Here is a 16,543-nt window from a genome sequence, read left to right on the forward strand (position 1 = left end):
ATGTCTTTTTCAATGCAATTATCATTTGGTAATAACATTTTTTTTCTTTTGTAGACTTAAATATCTGTATACTATTTATTTCCCCCCCCCAGAAAAACGTAGTTGTGGCAGCAAACAAGGTATCCAGCAAAGTGACGGCTGTGTCTTTCTCAGAGGACAGCAGCTACTTTGTAACAGCCGGCAACCGCCATGTCAAATTCTGGTACCTGGACGAAGCAAAGTCTTCTAAGGTTAGAAAGTTGCAATATTATTGTATAGGTTTAGCAGTGTTTATGGTGAACAGTTGGAATTGCTGCTCATTGAAGTCTATAAGGCTTATATAGAAAACTAATATAGTCACTGTATTGTGGTCTGCGTTAACCACTGAATCTTATTAAAAAGGACTATTAAAAGTCTATTCCCTTAATTTTTTTATTGGGTTCCTTTTGTAGGTTACCCTTTTCTATGTACTGGAAAGGTACATCTGGTTACATTTTAAAGGGATAGTGTACTATAAACATTGCTAACCCTTTAATTTGTTCCCAACTATCAATGATTAAAATAGCTTATTTACCTTTATTTTGACATTTGAAATGGCTAATTTTGTCTATGGTATGCACACCTATACTGAAAATGTCAATACTAAAGTATTGGCTGTAGATAAGCTATGTAAAGATAGCCAAAATTATAAATTACACCCCTAGTGAGGTGTAGGAGTGATAAGTAATGTTAATTATAAATGGTTCTGTGTAAATTATTGGGCTCTGGTATACAGATAGACAAGATAAGGAAGCATTTATGTCTGTATAGAAAGTGATAAAAACTATATTTGTATTCCCTGCAAGCTCAGCCCATTTTAATTGATGGTGGTGATATCAAAGAAAAACAAGCAAAGCAATATTTCACATACAAAAATAAACCTTTTAGAGCAATTTACTATACATTGTATACTCTACTAATAAATCCAAAGACTTGTCATATCAGCAGCAGAGTGGTTTGGGCACTCCACACCTGCAGGCACGGATAGGAAATCAAATCCTTTATATCTCCATGGGGTCAAGATGAAACGGAACTGAACAAAGTTTCAAGTTCAGAAGCCCTTAATCATGTTTTTACTTTACCTCGACCCCTATGGAGATGTAAAGGATTTTATTTCCTGCAGCTAACAAGTCATTGGAAACACATTAAGGGGAAAACAATTTTACAGTACCCTTCCCATCACTTGTACAAATGTATCTGTTATTGCTATAGCCTTTGTGAGATTATTTGGGGCAGTAGCTGCGCACATTAAGTCTTCCAGAAAGGAGATCCAATAGAAAAGACTGTGTATTTGATAGTTGCTAAGCTCTGTGTAGTGTTATCACATATTATTTCCCCTCTTACCTGGCTGCTATAAATCAAATAATGTCATTGATAATATGAATATTTCAATACACAATCTGTTTTAAAATACTTCTTCCCCTACTTAAAATACATTTTCCCCTACTTAATTGGATTTTGCAGTGTGAATATTGACATTCCTAATTTCATGAACAGGCCTCGTCCACCAGAATTCATATGAATAGTGCCTCTAATTTATGTTTTCAAATTTAAATCCAAGTACCATACCTTCCATGTGAACAGTCAAACACTGTTCTTCCAGTCCAACAGAAAACATTTTTCTATCGACTTTGAAAGTCTACAGCCTTAATCGGTTGAAAACACATTAATGTTTTGAGCAGTACTTTTTGGCTGCTCTCACTTTCATTATTTTAATGCTAATCTTATTGTGAATACTTAATTGACATGTTGATTAACCATCTTTTGCTTAAAGGGACACTGAACCCAAATTTTCTTTCATGATTCAGATAGAGCATGCAATTTTAAGCAACTTTCTAATTTACTCCTATTATCATTTTTTCTTCATTCTCTTGCTATCTTTATTTGTAAAGCAAGAATGTAAGTTTAGAAGCCGGCCTATTTTTGGTTCACAACCTGGGTTGTGCTTGCTGATTGGTGGTTAAATGCACCCACTATTAAACAAGTGCTGTCCAGGGTACTTGACCAAAAATTGGCTGGCTCCTTAGCTTAGTTGCCTTCTTTTTTAAATAAAGATAGCAAGAGAACAAAGAAAATTTGATAATAGGAGTAAATTAGAAAGTTGCTTAAAATTGCATCTTCTATCTGAACCATGAAAGAAAAAAAAATTGGGTTTAGTTTCCATTTAAATAACACATTTAAATTAAAACTTGTTCTTAAATACAGCCATCAGCATTTTTTTTAATTTTATTTTAAGTCCTTAGATGTTTAAAATTATAATTAATGCACATCCAAGTTGTTTACTGATATTAACCGTTCATTCTGCTGTCAAACAGGTTAGTTATTCATTACCAATATCAAATTAATTAGCTGCCATGTTTTTCAATTTTTTTAAATTAGTCTTTATTCACATATTTTTTTTAACGTCTCTAAAGGTATGTGAAATTCATTGCAAAAAATCTCCATTGGAAATCCTACACTGTCTCAACTTCATATATATTTTCCTATTTTTGTTTAACTTGGCTCTTCTCTTATGTTATAGCTAAATTGAGATCTGAATTGTAATGTGTTTGGAAACCAAGACAAAAAGAGCTGCCATTATTTATGTTTTTGGAGTTATTATAGATGTACTCTAGGTAATTCTTGGTAGATTTTAGCCTAAATAGGATACATTATCATGTATATTTGCACTGGGGTTTTCGTTACTATTATATACTTTTTTTTTTTGAGTGAGTACAGTGTAAACATTCATTAATACTTCTCCAAAGTTTGCAGAGACAATGAGGGGCACTGCAGGTTACAGCTACAAGTCTATAAATGTGATTATACATTTTTGTAAAAATAGTATTTCAATAGTGAAGATAGTCACCTAAAGTTACTGCTGTAAAATAACTGACTACTTTAGACTGAGGAAGAGTAGGTGATTATCTTGAAGCCAACAGTCTCTTTTCTCCAGAGTAGTAGGATACATACAGAATGGACGTGTACATCACTGACACTGAATAATGATGTCATGTTGCATTACTTGATTATTACTATTCATATTTCAAGGTCAATTCTACCATTCCTCTTCTGGGACGCTCTGGTCTGCTGGGAGAGCTCAGGAATAACTTCTTCACCGATGTGGCCTGTGGCAAAGGAAAGAAATCTAGCAGCACGTTCTGCATCACTTCCTCAGGACTGTTGTGTGAATTTAATGACCGGAGGCTGCTAGATAAGTGGGTGGAACTCAGGGTGAGTGAGAAACACATTATGCATAGGAAGGGACTTAATTCTCTCAATAATGAATTCTATTAAAATTCTATTAAATTGGTTTTGTTCATTTATGAAATTTTCTTCATTTTTTTTTTACCATGTTGTTGAATGAATTAAATAATAATTTAAAAAAAAATCCAGCTTGCATTTCTTATTCAATGTGTAATGCTGCTAACTATCTGAATGTCATATATTTAAAAAATAAAATAAGCAGAGGTATGAATAGCTCTCTTGTAAGCAATACATGAATAGACATTTTATAAAGAAAGCTGTTTTTTTAAATTTAAAAAAATATTTTAATTTCTTTACCGAACACTCTTTAGCGAGAGACCCCATCCTATACGGTGATGGACAGAATTTACCACTGACAAACTTTAACAAACTTAAATATAGCTCCTATTTTTTTCATGTAATTGGCAAGAGTCCATGAGCTAGTGACTTATGGGATATACAATCCTACCAGGAGGGGCAAAGTTTCCCAAACCTCAAAATGCCTATAAATACACCCCTCACCACACCCACAATTCAATTTTACAAACTTTGCCTCCTATGGAGGTGGTGAAGTAAGTTTGTGCTTTTTTTAATTTATTTTTTTATTATGATTTCTTCTGTGATAAGCGCTTTTAAGCCCAATTCCTCTCAGAGTACAGTGTTTGTCAGAGGGATGTGAAGAGAGTATCGCCTATTTGATTTTATGGTTTCTCTCACGGGAAATCTTTCAAGGGTTCTCTGTTATCGGTCGTAGCGATTCATCTCCTACCTCCCTTTTCAGATCGCCGATATACTCTTGTATACCATTACCTCTCCTGATAGCTTTCAGTACTAGTTTGGCTATCTGCTATATGTGGATGGGTGTCTTTCGGTAAGTATGTATCATTATTTAAGACACTCTCAAGCTATGGTTTGGCACTTTATGTATAAAGTTTTAAATATATGTATTTTACTTATATTTGCCATGAGTGAGGTCTAGGTGTATTTCCCTTTGCGATCTGGCAGTTTCGTTATAGGAATCATGTTTTAGGAAGTTTGTTTTACTAGGGGTATAGTCTTTTTTTTTTTATTTGACTTGGTTTTTTTCTTTAAAACTTTCGGGCAAATTAGGCTCGCGAGGGAGCAAAATGCTATTTATTGTGTCATTCTTGGCACAAGTATTTTTTTGGCGCTAATTTGCGTTGTGTAATGACACAAGTTTGTCATTTCTTGCATCTTAGTTGACGCTAGGTTGTTTGGCCCGAAATTGTTTATTAAAACGCTAGTTGTGTCTTTTCCGTATGTTTGTTGGCCCCAAAAAATGTCTCAACTTCCTTTTGCGTTATGAGTCATACTTGGTGCCAAAATTATTTAGTTTTATTTTACCCCACTTCCTATATGCTCCTTGCCTACTTTATGTTCAGAGGGCTATGCTATTTGCTTTTCTCTTGTAAGGTGTATCCAGTCCACGGATTCATCCATTACTTGTGGGATATTCTCCTTCCCAACAGGAAGCTGCAAGAGGATCACCCACAGCAGAGCTGTCTATATAGCTCCTCCCCTAACTGCCACCTCCAGTCATTCTCTTGCAGCTCTCGACAAGGGAAGTAGCTAGAGAGATGTGGTGAATTAATGTAGTTTATCTTCAATCAAAAGTTTATTTTTCAACGGTGCCGGCGTTGTACTGTTTTTTAACCTCAGGCAGAAATTAGAAGAAGAATTTGCCTGAGGTTTTTGATGATCTTAGCAGGTTGTAACTAAGGTCCACTGCTGTTCTCACACATAACTGAAGAGTATGGGGAAACTTCAGCTGGGAGAACGGCCTGCAGAATTTAACTGCCCTGAGGTATGTTCAGTATATTTTTTTTCTAGAGGATAAGAACTAGAAAATGCTGACAGTGCCTGATATAGTTAAGGTAAGCCTGATTGCATTGATTTAATAACGACTGGCATCATGCTTGCAGTAAAGGGTAATTTTCATATTCCTTTCTATTATGGCTTAGTATGTAAAACGTTATATATATAAAGGAACGTTTTTTACTGAGGTGATAAATCTTTATTTGGGGCCTAGTTTTCCACATGGCTGTTATTTTACTCCTAGGAATAGTTTTTTAAGGCCCTCTGACTTTGAGTGCATGGTGGGAGGGGCCTATTTTCACACTCTAATTGCGCAGTTGTTTTTTACATTCTGAGACATCCAGCTTCCCTGAAGGAGTCCCCTGTCATATTGGACCTCTGTAAAGGGTTTTTGTGCCTAAAAAAGTCATTTTATGGGAAGGTAGGAGCCACAGTAGAGCTGTGGCAGTTTGCTTGTGACTGTTATAACGGTTTTTACCGTTTTTTTGCTTAGTTTTTGAACCTGAGGGGTTAATCATTCATTTGCAAGTGGGTGCAATGCTATTTTAGTCTATTATATACACTGTAAAAATTTCATAGAGTTAACTGCTTTTTTCACTGTTTTGCAGTTTTTGTGTTTGTTTTTTTCCCTTAAAGGCACAGTACCGTTTTTTATATTCTGCTTTTTCACATTAATTAAAGTGTTTTCAAAGCTTGGTAGTCTCATTACTAGTCTGTTAAACATGTCTGACATAGAGGAAACTCCTTGTTCATTATGTTTAGAAGCCATTGTGGAACCCCCTCTTAGAATGTGTACCAAATGCACTGATCTTACTATAAGTTATAAAGACCATATTCTGGCTTTAAAAGATTTATCACCAGAGGAAATTGACAAGGGGAAGTTATGCCGACTAACTCTCCCCACGTGTCAGAGCCTATAACTCCTGCTCAAGGGACGCCAAGTACATCTAGCGCGCCCATTGCGTATACTTTACAAGACATGGCGGCAGTTATGAATAATACTCATACAGAAATATTGTCCAAACTTCCAGGGTTACAAGGAAAGCGAGACAGCTCTGGGGCTAGAACAAATACAGAGCTCTCTGACGCTTTAGTAGCTATGTCCGATATACCCTCACAATGTGCAGAAGCCTAAGAAGGAGAGCTTCTATCTGTGGGTGATTTTTCTGACTCAGGGAAGACACTTCAACCTGATTCTGATATGTCTACATTTAAATTTAAGCTTGAATACCTCCGCATGTTGCTTAGGGAGGTTTTAGCAACGCTGGAGGACTGTGATGCCATTGTAGTCCCAGAGAAATTGTGTAAATTGGATAAATACTACGCAGTGCCTGTTTACACTGATGTTTTTCCAATATCTAAGAGGTTTTCAGAAATTATTACTAAGGAATGGGATAGACCAGGTGTACCGTTCTCTCCCCCTCCTGTTTTTAAAAAGATGTTTCCCATAGATGCCGCTACACGGGACTTGTGGCAAACGGTCCCTAAGGTAGAGGGAGCAGTCTCTACTCTAGCGAAGCGGACAACTATCCCTGTCGAGGACAGTTGTGCTTTTCTAGATCCAATGGACAAAAAATTAGAGGGTTGCCTTAAGAAAAATGTTATTCAACAAGGTTTTATTCTCCAGCCCCTTGCATGCATTGCCCCTGTCACTGCTGCTGCGGCCTTCTGGTTTGAGTCTTTAGAAGAGGCTTTAAGGGTAGAAACCCCATTGGATGATATCCTTGACAAGCTTAAAGCTCTTAAGCTAGCCAATTCATTTGTTTCTGACGCCGTTGTTCATTTAACCAAACTAACGGCTAAGAACTCAGGTTTTGCTATTCAGGCGCGTAGGGCGCTATGGCTTAAATCCTGGTCAGCTGACGTTACTTCAAAGTCTAAGCTTCTCAACATTCCCTTCAAGGGGCAGACCCTTTTCGGGCCTGGACTGAAGGAGATCATTTCTGATATTACTGGAGGAAAAGGTCACGCCCTTCCTCAGGATAGGTCCAACAAATTAAGGACCAAACAACCTAATTTTCATGCCTTTCGAAACTTCGAGTGGCGCAGCTTCAACTTCCTCTAATACAAAACAAGAGGGAAATTTTGCCCAGTCCAAGCCGGTCTGGAGACCTAACCAGGCTTGGAACAAAGGAAAGCAGGCCAAAAAACCTGCTGCTGCCTCTAAGACAGCATGAAAGATCAGCCCCCGATCTGCTAACGGATATAGTAGGGGGCAGACTCTCTCCTCGCCCAGGCTTGCGCAAGAGATGTCCAGGATCCCTGGGCGTTGGAAATTGTGTCCCAGGGATATCTTCTGGACTTCAAAGCTTCTTCACCAAAAGGAAGATTTCATCTCTCACAATTATCTGCAAACCAGATAAAGAGAGAGGCATTCTTACATTGTGTTCAAGACCTCCTAGTTATGGGAGTGATCCACCCAGTTCCAAAGGAGGAACAGGGGCAAGGCTTCTATTCAAATCTGTTTGTGGTTCCGAAGAAAGAGGGAACCGTCAGACCAATCTTAGATCTCAAGATCCTAAACAAATTTCTCAGGGAAATTATTTCAAGACGTTTGGGCAGGCTCCGTTCAAAATCATTGGATTCAGAATATTGTCTCTCAGGGTTATCGAATAGGTTTCAGAATAAGACCTCCTGTGAGAAGATTTTTTCTTTCTCACGTTCCAACAAATCCTGTGAAAGCTCAGGTCTTTCTGAAGTGTTTCAGATCTAGAGCTTTCGGGAGTAATTGTACCAGTTCCAATTCTGGAACAGGGTCTGGGTTTTTATTCAAATCTATTCATTGTTCCGAAGAAGGAAAATTCTTTCAGACCAGTTTTGGATCTGAAGTTTTTTAATCAATTTGTAAGGGTCCCAACTTTCAAGATGGTGACTATAAGGACTATTCTGCCTTTTGTCCAGCAAGGTCATTACATGTACTCAATAGACTTACAGGATGCATATCTTTACATTCCGATTCATCCAGACCACTATTGGTTTCTGAGATTCTCTTTTCTAGACAAGCATTACCAATTTTGTTGCTCTTCCATTTGGCCTAGCAACAGCTCCAAGAATCTTTTCAAAGGTTCTCGGTGCCCTTCTATCTGTAATCAGAGCAGGGTATTGCGGTGTTTCCTTATTTGGACGATATCTTGGTACTGAATTTTTTCATTCAGCAGGATCTCACACAAATCAACTTGTGGTGGTTCTTCAAAAGCATGGTTGGAGGATCAATTTACCAAAGAGTTCCTTGATTCCTCAGACAAGGGTCATCTTTTTAGGTTTCCAGATAAATTCAGTGTCCATGACTCTGTCCTTAACAGACAAGAGATGAATGACTCTGTCCTTAACAGACAAGAGAATAATGAAATTGGTTTCTAAACCTTCAGTCTTGATCATTCCCTTCAGTGGCTATGTGCATGGAAGTTCTAGGTCTCATGACTGCAGCATTGGACGCAATCTCCTTTGCTCGTTTTCATGAGTCCTCTGCAGCTTTGCATGCTGATTCAATGGTGTAGGAATTATACTCGGATATCACAGTTGATATACTTATATCCCAACATTCAACTCTCTCTGTCCTGGTGGTTGGACCATCATCTGATTCTTCAAGGGGCCTCTTTTTTGTTTGTCCTTCCTGGACTGTGATTTCAACAGATGCAAGTCTCACAGGTTGGGGAGCTATCTGGGGGTCTCTGATAGCACAAGGAGTTTGGAATCCTCAAGAGGCGATGTTACCAATCAATATTTTAGAATTCTGTGCTATTTTCAGGGCTCTTCAGGCATGGCCTCTATTAAAGAGCAAATTATTCATTAATTTTCAGACAGACAATATCACAACTGTGGCATATGTCAATCAAGGGGGGACTCGCAGTCCTTTTGCGATGAAAGAAATATCTCTAATACTTTCTTGGGCGGAATCCAACTCCTGTCTAATGTCTGCAATACATATCCCAGGTGTAGACAATTGGGAAGCGGATTATCTCAGTCATCAGTCTTTACATCCAGGGCAGTGGTCTCTCCATCCAGATGTATTTTGTCAGATTGTATAGATGTGGGGTCTCCCCGAAATAGATCTGATGGCTTCCCAGGTACCTTTCCAGGGATCCTCAGGCGGAGATGGTGGATGCATTGGCAGTTTCTTGGTTTTGCCAACCTGCTTACATTTTTTTCACCTCTAGTTCTTCTTCCAAAGGTTATCTTCTTGATCATATTGGAACATTTGCATTTGTTTCTGATAGCACCAGCATGGCCTCACAGGTTTTGGTATGTGGATCTTGTCCGGATGTCCAGTTGCCAACCTTGGCCATTTCCTTTAAGGCCAGACCTTCTGTCTCAAGGGCTGTTTTTCCATCAGGATCTCAAATCACTAAATTTGAAGGTATGGAAATTGAATGCTTAGTCATAGAGGTTTCTCTGACTCAGTGATTAATACTATGCTACAGGCTTGTAAGTCTGTTTCAAGGAAGATTTATTATCGGGTTTGGAAAACCTATATTTCATGGTGTTCTTCTCATACATTTTCTTGGCATTCTTTTAAGATTCCTAGAATTTTACAGTTTTTCAGGATGGTTTGGATAAAAGTTTGTCTGCAATTACCTTAAATGGACAAATATCTGCTCTTTCTGTTTTATGTCACAGAAAGCTTGCTAAACTTCCTGATATTCACTGTTTTGTTCAGGCTTTGGTTTGTATCAAGCCTATTATTGAATCAATCTCTCCTCCTTGGAGTCTTAATTTGGTTTTGAAGGCCTTGCAGGCTCCTCCTCCTTTTGAACCTATGCATTCTTTGGATATTAAACTACTTTCTTGGAAAGTATTCTTTCTTTTGGCTATCTCTTCAGTTTCTATCTCTGAGTTTCTGAATTGTCTGTCTCTCTTGTGAGTCTTCTTTTCTGATTTTCTATCAGGATAAGGTTGTTTTGCCGACTTCGTTTAAATTCCTTTCTAAGGTTGTGAATTCTAAAAACATTAGTAGGGAAATTTTTGTTCCTTCCTTGTGTCCTAGTTCTAAGAATACTCTTAAAAGATCTTTACATTGTTTGGATGTTGTAAGAGCTTTGAAATATTATGTCGAAGCTACTAAAGATTTCAGAAAGACTTCTAGTCTTTGTTGTTTTTTCTGGTCCTAGGAAAGATCAGAAAGCCTCTGCCATTTCTTTGGCATCTTGGTTAAAGCTTTTGATTCGCAAGGCTTATTTGGAGGTGGGACAGTCTCCACCTCAGAGAATTACAGCTCATTCTACTAGATCAGTTGACACTTATTGGGCTTTTAAGAATGAAGCTTAAGTTGATCAGATTTGCAAAGCAGCAACTTGGTCTTCTTTGCATACATTTGCTAAATGTTTACAATTTAGATGTATTTGCTTCTTCTGAAGCAGTCTTTGGTAGAAAGGTTCTTCAGGCAGCTGTCTCAGTTTGATTCTTCTGCTTATGATTTGTTTTTTTTTCTTGAAATTTATGTGAAATTTATGAGAGACTTATTTTCTTTGTGGATTTAATTTTTTCAGCGAAAATAGCCGTTTTTATTTTATCCCTCCCTTTCTAGTGACACTTCTGTGGTCTCCCACATCTTGTGTATTTCTATCCCATACATCACTAGCTCATGGAGTCTTGCCAATTACATGAAAGAAAACATAATTTATGTAAGAACTTACCTGATACATTTATTTCTTTCATATTGGCAAGAATCCATGAAGCCCACCCTTTTTATGGTGGTTATGTTTTTTGTATAAAAGCACAATTTTATTTCCAGTTCCTCTTTTTGTATGCTTTTTTTTTACTCATTTTGTCACCCCACTACTTGGCTATTCGTGAAACTGAATTGTGGGTGTGGTGAGGGGTGTATTTATAGGCATTTTGAGGTTTGGGAAACTTTGCCCCTCCTGGTAGGATTGTATATCCCATACGTCACTAGCTCATGGACTTTTGCCAATATGAAAGAGAAATAAATTTATCAGGTAAGTTCTTACATAAATTATGTTTTTATTGTGCAAAGGTTTTTGCATCACTTAACTGGGCAGAAATATTTTCTATTTCAGTTTAAAATAAATGTGAACTTGATATCATTTCAAGTGGTTACCAATGAAGTGATTTGTGGAAAAGCAGACTTTTTTTTTTTAATTGTAACTGCTATTAAACAAATTTATCTTAATGCATTTCTGATTTCTATAGACTTCAAATATGCTTACTTCAATATTCTAGAGGTAGACAGTTGTGCAATATCTCCAGTTTGCAGTGACACTGTAGTAATTGTTTGTGGTTGGTTGGTTGACTTAAGTTACCAATACCACTCACTGCAGAAATTCAGAAACCTATAGAAAATCCAGTTGACCCTAAGCCAAGAGATTTGTCCTCTTAAGACTCATATTCAATACCAAAAACTTTGGAAACTCTTCCAAAGAGAAGATGCATGACGTTTCCTGACAACTAGCAGTAGAGCAAGGGGTGGAATGAGATCAACCAGGGACCCTAGGAATGATTTGGGAAGGGCCCCACCCTGCCTTAGATGCCTCTCCCTCAACTAACTGCCTGCTTCAGCCACAACATAAGGGACCCCATAATCCTGGGCCCCCACAGGCACACACCCTCCATCCAGGGCCCTACACACTAAGTCCCCCAAGAACAACATACCTCCAATCCATGCACAGGGCCACCACTCCAGGTACAGAGTACCCACTCTTAACTACTTAGTTACTCTTAGCACAGCTGGCACCACTGCAGTAGCTTCTGATCTGCCTTCTTCCCCAGCTCACAACCACTAGCACAGCTGTCAATTGTGTGTTTGGTCCCATACTAAAAATGTTTGCCTACCGCTGCCCACTCCCTCAGTCACAATTCCAAGAGTAGCTCAACTGTCACTGCTGCACTAGCTCATTTAAATGTGATTGTGAGTATAAACACACAGAGATTACCCCATGGAGCCCTCTTAAGGGCCAAGCCCTCTGCTCAGGTCCTATTGCCCAACTGCTCAGTCTTCCCCTGTGTAGTACTACCTTTTGATTTCTGAAGATTGCACCTTGATGCTGCACTTTGGAAATTAATCACAATCATGAGATGCAAACTTTTATGGCCTGGTTTCCGATTGGATACGGTTGCTGCAAACAGATATTCCTACTCTAGGTTTTTTATTTTTTATGTTTTTGTTTTTTTACTTTAAATTTTAATTTGCTATCGAATTTGGGGTATTCAGTGATTCAGCATAGTGCTTATTGCTTAAACATCAAACATAAAGCTATGCCATCTTTTGCACAGTGTATCAGTTCTAGTATTTTGTCCCAGCTATTACAGGATTACAGCACGAGCTGTGGTTAAGCAGTTTTCTCAGGCACTGGCTCACATCTATCCTTCAAAGAGATCTGTTAATGTATCAGTTGTCATAGGTAGATCCTAAGGAGTTTAGGTTTCTTTACATTTTTTGAAGCTGAAAACTATCTTCTTGGTAGCGATTAGCTTTGTCAAAAGATATTCTGAAATGCTCGAAGCTTTATTTTGTTTTTGTTTATTTAAGGACAAAGCAGTGTTACTGTATGTAATGTTCCAGAGTTTTTTTCCTGTTTGTCTCAGACTTTTACTCTTCTACGGATATAATCCTACCCTTTTATTGTCCAAATAAGAAAGGTAGTGAATACACCATATAGACTGGGAGATATTTGTACTTTCCCTCTCCATCCTATTTCATTTATTTTAACGAAAATATATTTTATTATTCCACAGGGCTACTGTAGTGGTCTTTCCCTAGCAAAGAGTAACGTTTCTGCCTGGATAATAGTTTCAGCCTCTTGGGCAATTGAAGCAGATGCTTCCCCTTCTGAACTCTCAGGTGGAAGCCTGGAAACGCATTCCTTTCTCTTTACACACCAGCTGCAAAGTTATGAAGAAATATATTCTGTTCTGTTATATCACAATGAATATAAATAGTTTACATTGTATATTTCTGCCCCCACCTACCCATTGTTATATTTCTTTGTATTCAAATCTAGAATATGGAAACCTCTATATCTACATAACACCAAAATCTATTCCTCTGTTGTCCATCCTGTTCTGTACATTCTGCTGTAATGAAGCAGTATATGTGTGTTCCTTGTGCTGAGATTAGCACTGCATGAGTTAATGCTGATTTATGCAAATTCTGGCAACTCAGCAGCCACATTTGTGAAATCCTTGACCTTCTGTGACAGTGTTGGATATGTTTCTTATGTGTATATATTTAGCCTACTATCATGATACATATAAATTGATACAGGTGCTGGGGTAACATAAAATATCCCTTGATATGCCTTTAAATCAACTTGCTAAAATCAATTAGATGTGAAACTGGTTTTAATCAGAAAATCATATATGTAATTGTGGTCACAGTTAACTGAATACAAATATACACATGAATAAACAAATAAATAACAATACATTATCACAATTTAATATGAGTGAATCTGTCTTCAATTTAAGAAACATAAAACAGTACATGAGGTAAAAACTTCCAGATCTATGTGGGTGATTCTTGCTTCAGTGTTTATTCATCTCTAATCCACAGATCTGATATAAAACTCGAGAGCAGAAAGAGACCTTTGAAAACCCAAAATAGTGTAATATATCCCTGCAAATCACTCTCTTGCTCACTTTATAATACCACTCACCTAGATACAGCCCAAGGTTAGAATAATAGGAAAAAAAGACGATTTACTAAATAATTTAGAACATTTCTTGTAACACTCTGTGGATAAATACAGGTTCACTATTGTTGGTTGTTGTCTTGTTTGTGCAAGTGCTATGTTAAGATTATCAAGAGATCTAATAAAGATTATAACCTGTGTATCATGATTTTTTTTTTGGCAAAGAAGTCCCATCTACTTATTTTACGTGTAAAAAAATAAAACCTTGTTTTTCTTAGCCAGATGAGTTGCTTATTATTCCAGACGAAGAGTTGCTTACATCATTCTGTCTGGTCTACTTATTTGTTGTAAGGTAGTTCTTTTGGGCAGTCTCTAAATTCATGTTTAAAGTGCTTTTTCAATTCTCATGCCTCTCAAGGGTTCTATCTTCCCTCATACGTTTTGCCATTTGTGAACCCTATCATGAGTAGGTTACAGGCTATGTACCAACGGTATATATTCTACTTAGTGTGGCAAAGATGATTTATCTGTAAATCTGTTTTTTATAGAATCATTTTATATAATTACCAATCACTTATACTTATTTGTGTGTGCAAGTCCCATTCATTGTGTATTTCAATATATGAACAGTGTCCTTTTAGTAGTATCTAAGGGTGATATGGGGAAATATCTGCCCATTTGTACTTAAAGGGACACTCAGGTTAAATTAAATTTTCATGATTCAGATACAGCATGTAATTTTAAACAACTTTCCAATTTACTTCCATTAAAAAAAATCTGCAGTGTCTTTTATATTTACAATTTTTGAGTCACCAGATCCTACTGAGCATGTGCAAGAATTCACAGACTATACGTATATGCATTTGTGATTGGCTGATTGCTATCACATGGTACAAGGGGAGTAGAAATGTACATAACTTTGAAATTTGTTATAAAAAAATCTACTACTCATTTGAAGTTCAGACTAAGTGCTATTGCATTGTCTTGTTATCTTGCATTTGTTGATTATGCAAATCTAATGTGTTGACTGGTCCTTTAAGAATATGTTCTTAGCTAGTGAATGCTATTGTTTTATAATGTCTTTCCTTTCACACCTAGACCACAATGGCAAGCTGCATCCTGGTTAACCAAGACTATATCTTCTGCGGCTGTGCTGATGGGACAGTGCGGATCTTCAACCCTAACAACCTACACTTTCTCAGCACCATGCCAAAGCCTCATCGCCTTGGGGTTGACATTGCTACCGTAACAGAAGCAAGGTGAGGCCCACAACTACATTGTGCCCTGACAGGGAAAAAAGTGAAAAACAGAATTACTTTATCATTGAAAGTAACATGAAACACTTTTTTTTTTTTTTTGTATATGATGTACAATTTCAAAAAGCATCAACGTTCCAATGTACTTATGATGTTAGATTTCCTTGGTATGCTTTTTTAAAAAGCAGGTAGGTAGCTCAGGAGTGTGCACGTCACGATCACCATATTCCAGTAGTTTTGCAAGAATACTTTTTATAATATTCTACATTGCAAAACTGCATACTTTTCTCCAGACATGTGCACACTAACTTCCTATGTATTCTCTAATACAGTGCTTGACAAATATGTTCAAAATCTAGGAGCTAGCCCAGAAATCTATCACACTTCACATTTATTGTTTAATAAATGACAATAAAACAGTTTTAAAACAAGACCACACTTAACAGTGCAAACGAAGGCTTTGTGAAACAAAAAAGATGTAAAGAGCAGTAAAAATATTGGTTTTACAGTGAGGGCGCACAACCTCTACTGTGATGAAAAAGGTGGATTTAAATATGATATATAAAGTAATATTATATAAAAAAAATCAAATGTCTAAAATGTACTAATCTAAACATATAATGTGGATTACACTACAAAAGAATCTGAACACAATACATATGTGTCTGATTATAAAGGGTTCAAGTAAAAAGATATAAAACAAATCTGTCTGTATAGTGAACATGTTCTAGGTAGCACTGAGAGGCTGCTCCACTTGAAAACCACAGGTGAAGAGGTCAACCTGTGCATAAAAGACAAAAAGAAAGAAGGGGCCCCCTCATACAACATGGCTACATGAGGTGCCCTTTTGTTCCTTTTGTCAAATGAAGACTTCCCAGACAAAAACAATAAGTCTATAGTAAGATAATATGGTAAAAATATGATACAAAGCAAATCACTGACAGTGCAAATGAACCTTAAACAAACAAAAGTAGTGCATCTTTTATTTTTCACTGGCCTTTTTGTGACTGTGTACATGACGAACAGTCTTAGAGGTAAAGTACCAATGGTTCACTGATTTTGATGGATCAAATTATTTAGTTGAAATAATTTTTATTGATTTACAGAATTTGAAAAAAGAAAAGAAAAGAAAACCTCAAACAGTATTCCAAATAAATACAGCAATACAAATATGTATGTCAACGACTGTGGCTGTGGTTATCAAAGGTCCTGTAAAAGAAGCCACCCGTCTCGGACAGTATATTCAAGTAAAAACAAACCGAAACCCCCCAACTCCCACCACAATAATACCCCCCTCCCCCAGGTAGTGCCGTAAACACCTTTTGAAAAGTGAGTATTTACTGCCTATGTGTTACCTGAAATGTTCAGAAGGTACCCTTTATATGATAACTACATCGGAAAGCTCTATCTTCTGCCAGACTGGACGTCTCCGTCCCTTTCTGGATCAAATTATTTAAAGGGACATAATACTCATATGCTAAATCACTTAAAAAATTATGCAGCATAACTCTAAAAAGCTGACAGGAAAATATCACCTGAGCATCTCTATGTAAAAAAGGAAGATATTTTACCTCACAATTTCCTCAGCTCAGCAGAGTAAATTCTGTGTAAAAAGTTATA

At 37.1% G+C, this 16,543-nt stretch overlaps 1 protein-coding gene across 2 annotated transcripts in view; it reads left to right on the plus strand.

Moving 5' to 3' along the window:
- MAPKBP1 (mitogen-activated protein kinase binding protein 1) overlaps nucleotides 1-16,543 on the plus strand; it is a 569,961-nt gene that overhangs the window by 364,712 nt on the left and 188,706 nt on the right. For both annotated transcript variants that reach the window (XM_053697823.1, XM_053697824.1), the window contains exons 7-9: nucleotides 93-230; nucleotides 3,049-3,231; nucleotides 14,766-14,926. In XM_053697823.1, the coding sequence (XP_053553798.1) occupies nucleotides 93-230; nucleotides 3,049-3,231; nucleotides 14,766-14,926 (482 nt within the window). The remainder of the gene's footprint in view (nucleotides 1-92; nucleotides 231-3,048; nucleotides 3,232-14,765; nucleotides 14,927-16,543) is intronic.

This window comes from Bombina bombina, chromosome 1 (genome assembly GCF_027579735.1).
Source record: "Bombina bombina isolate aBomBom1 chromosome 1, aBomBom1.pri, whole genome shotgun sequence".
Classification (NCBI taxonomy): domain Eukaryota; kingdom Metazoa; phylum Chordata; class Amphibia; order Anura; family Bombinatoridae; genus Bombina; species Bombina bombina.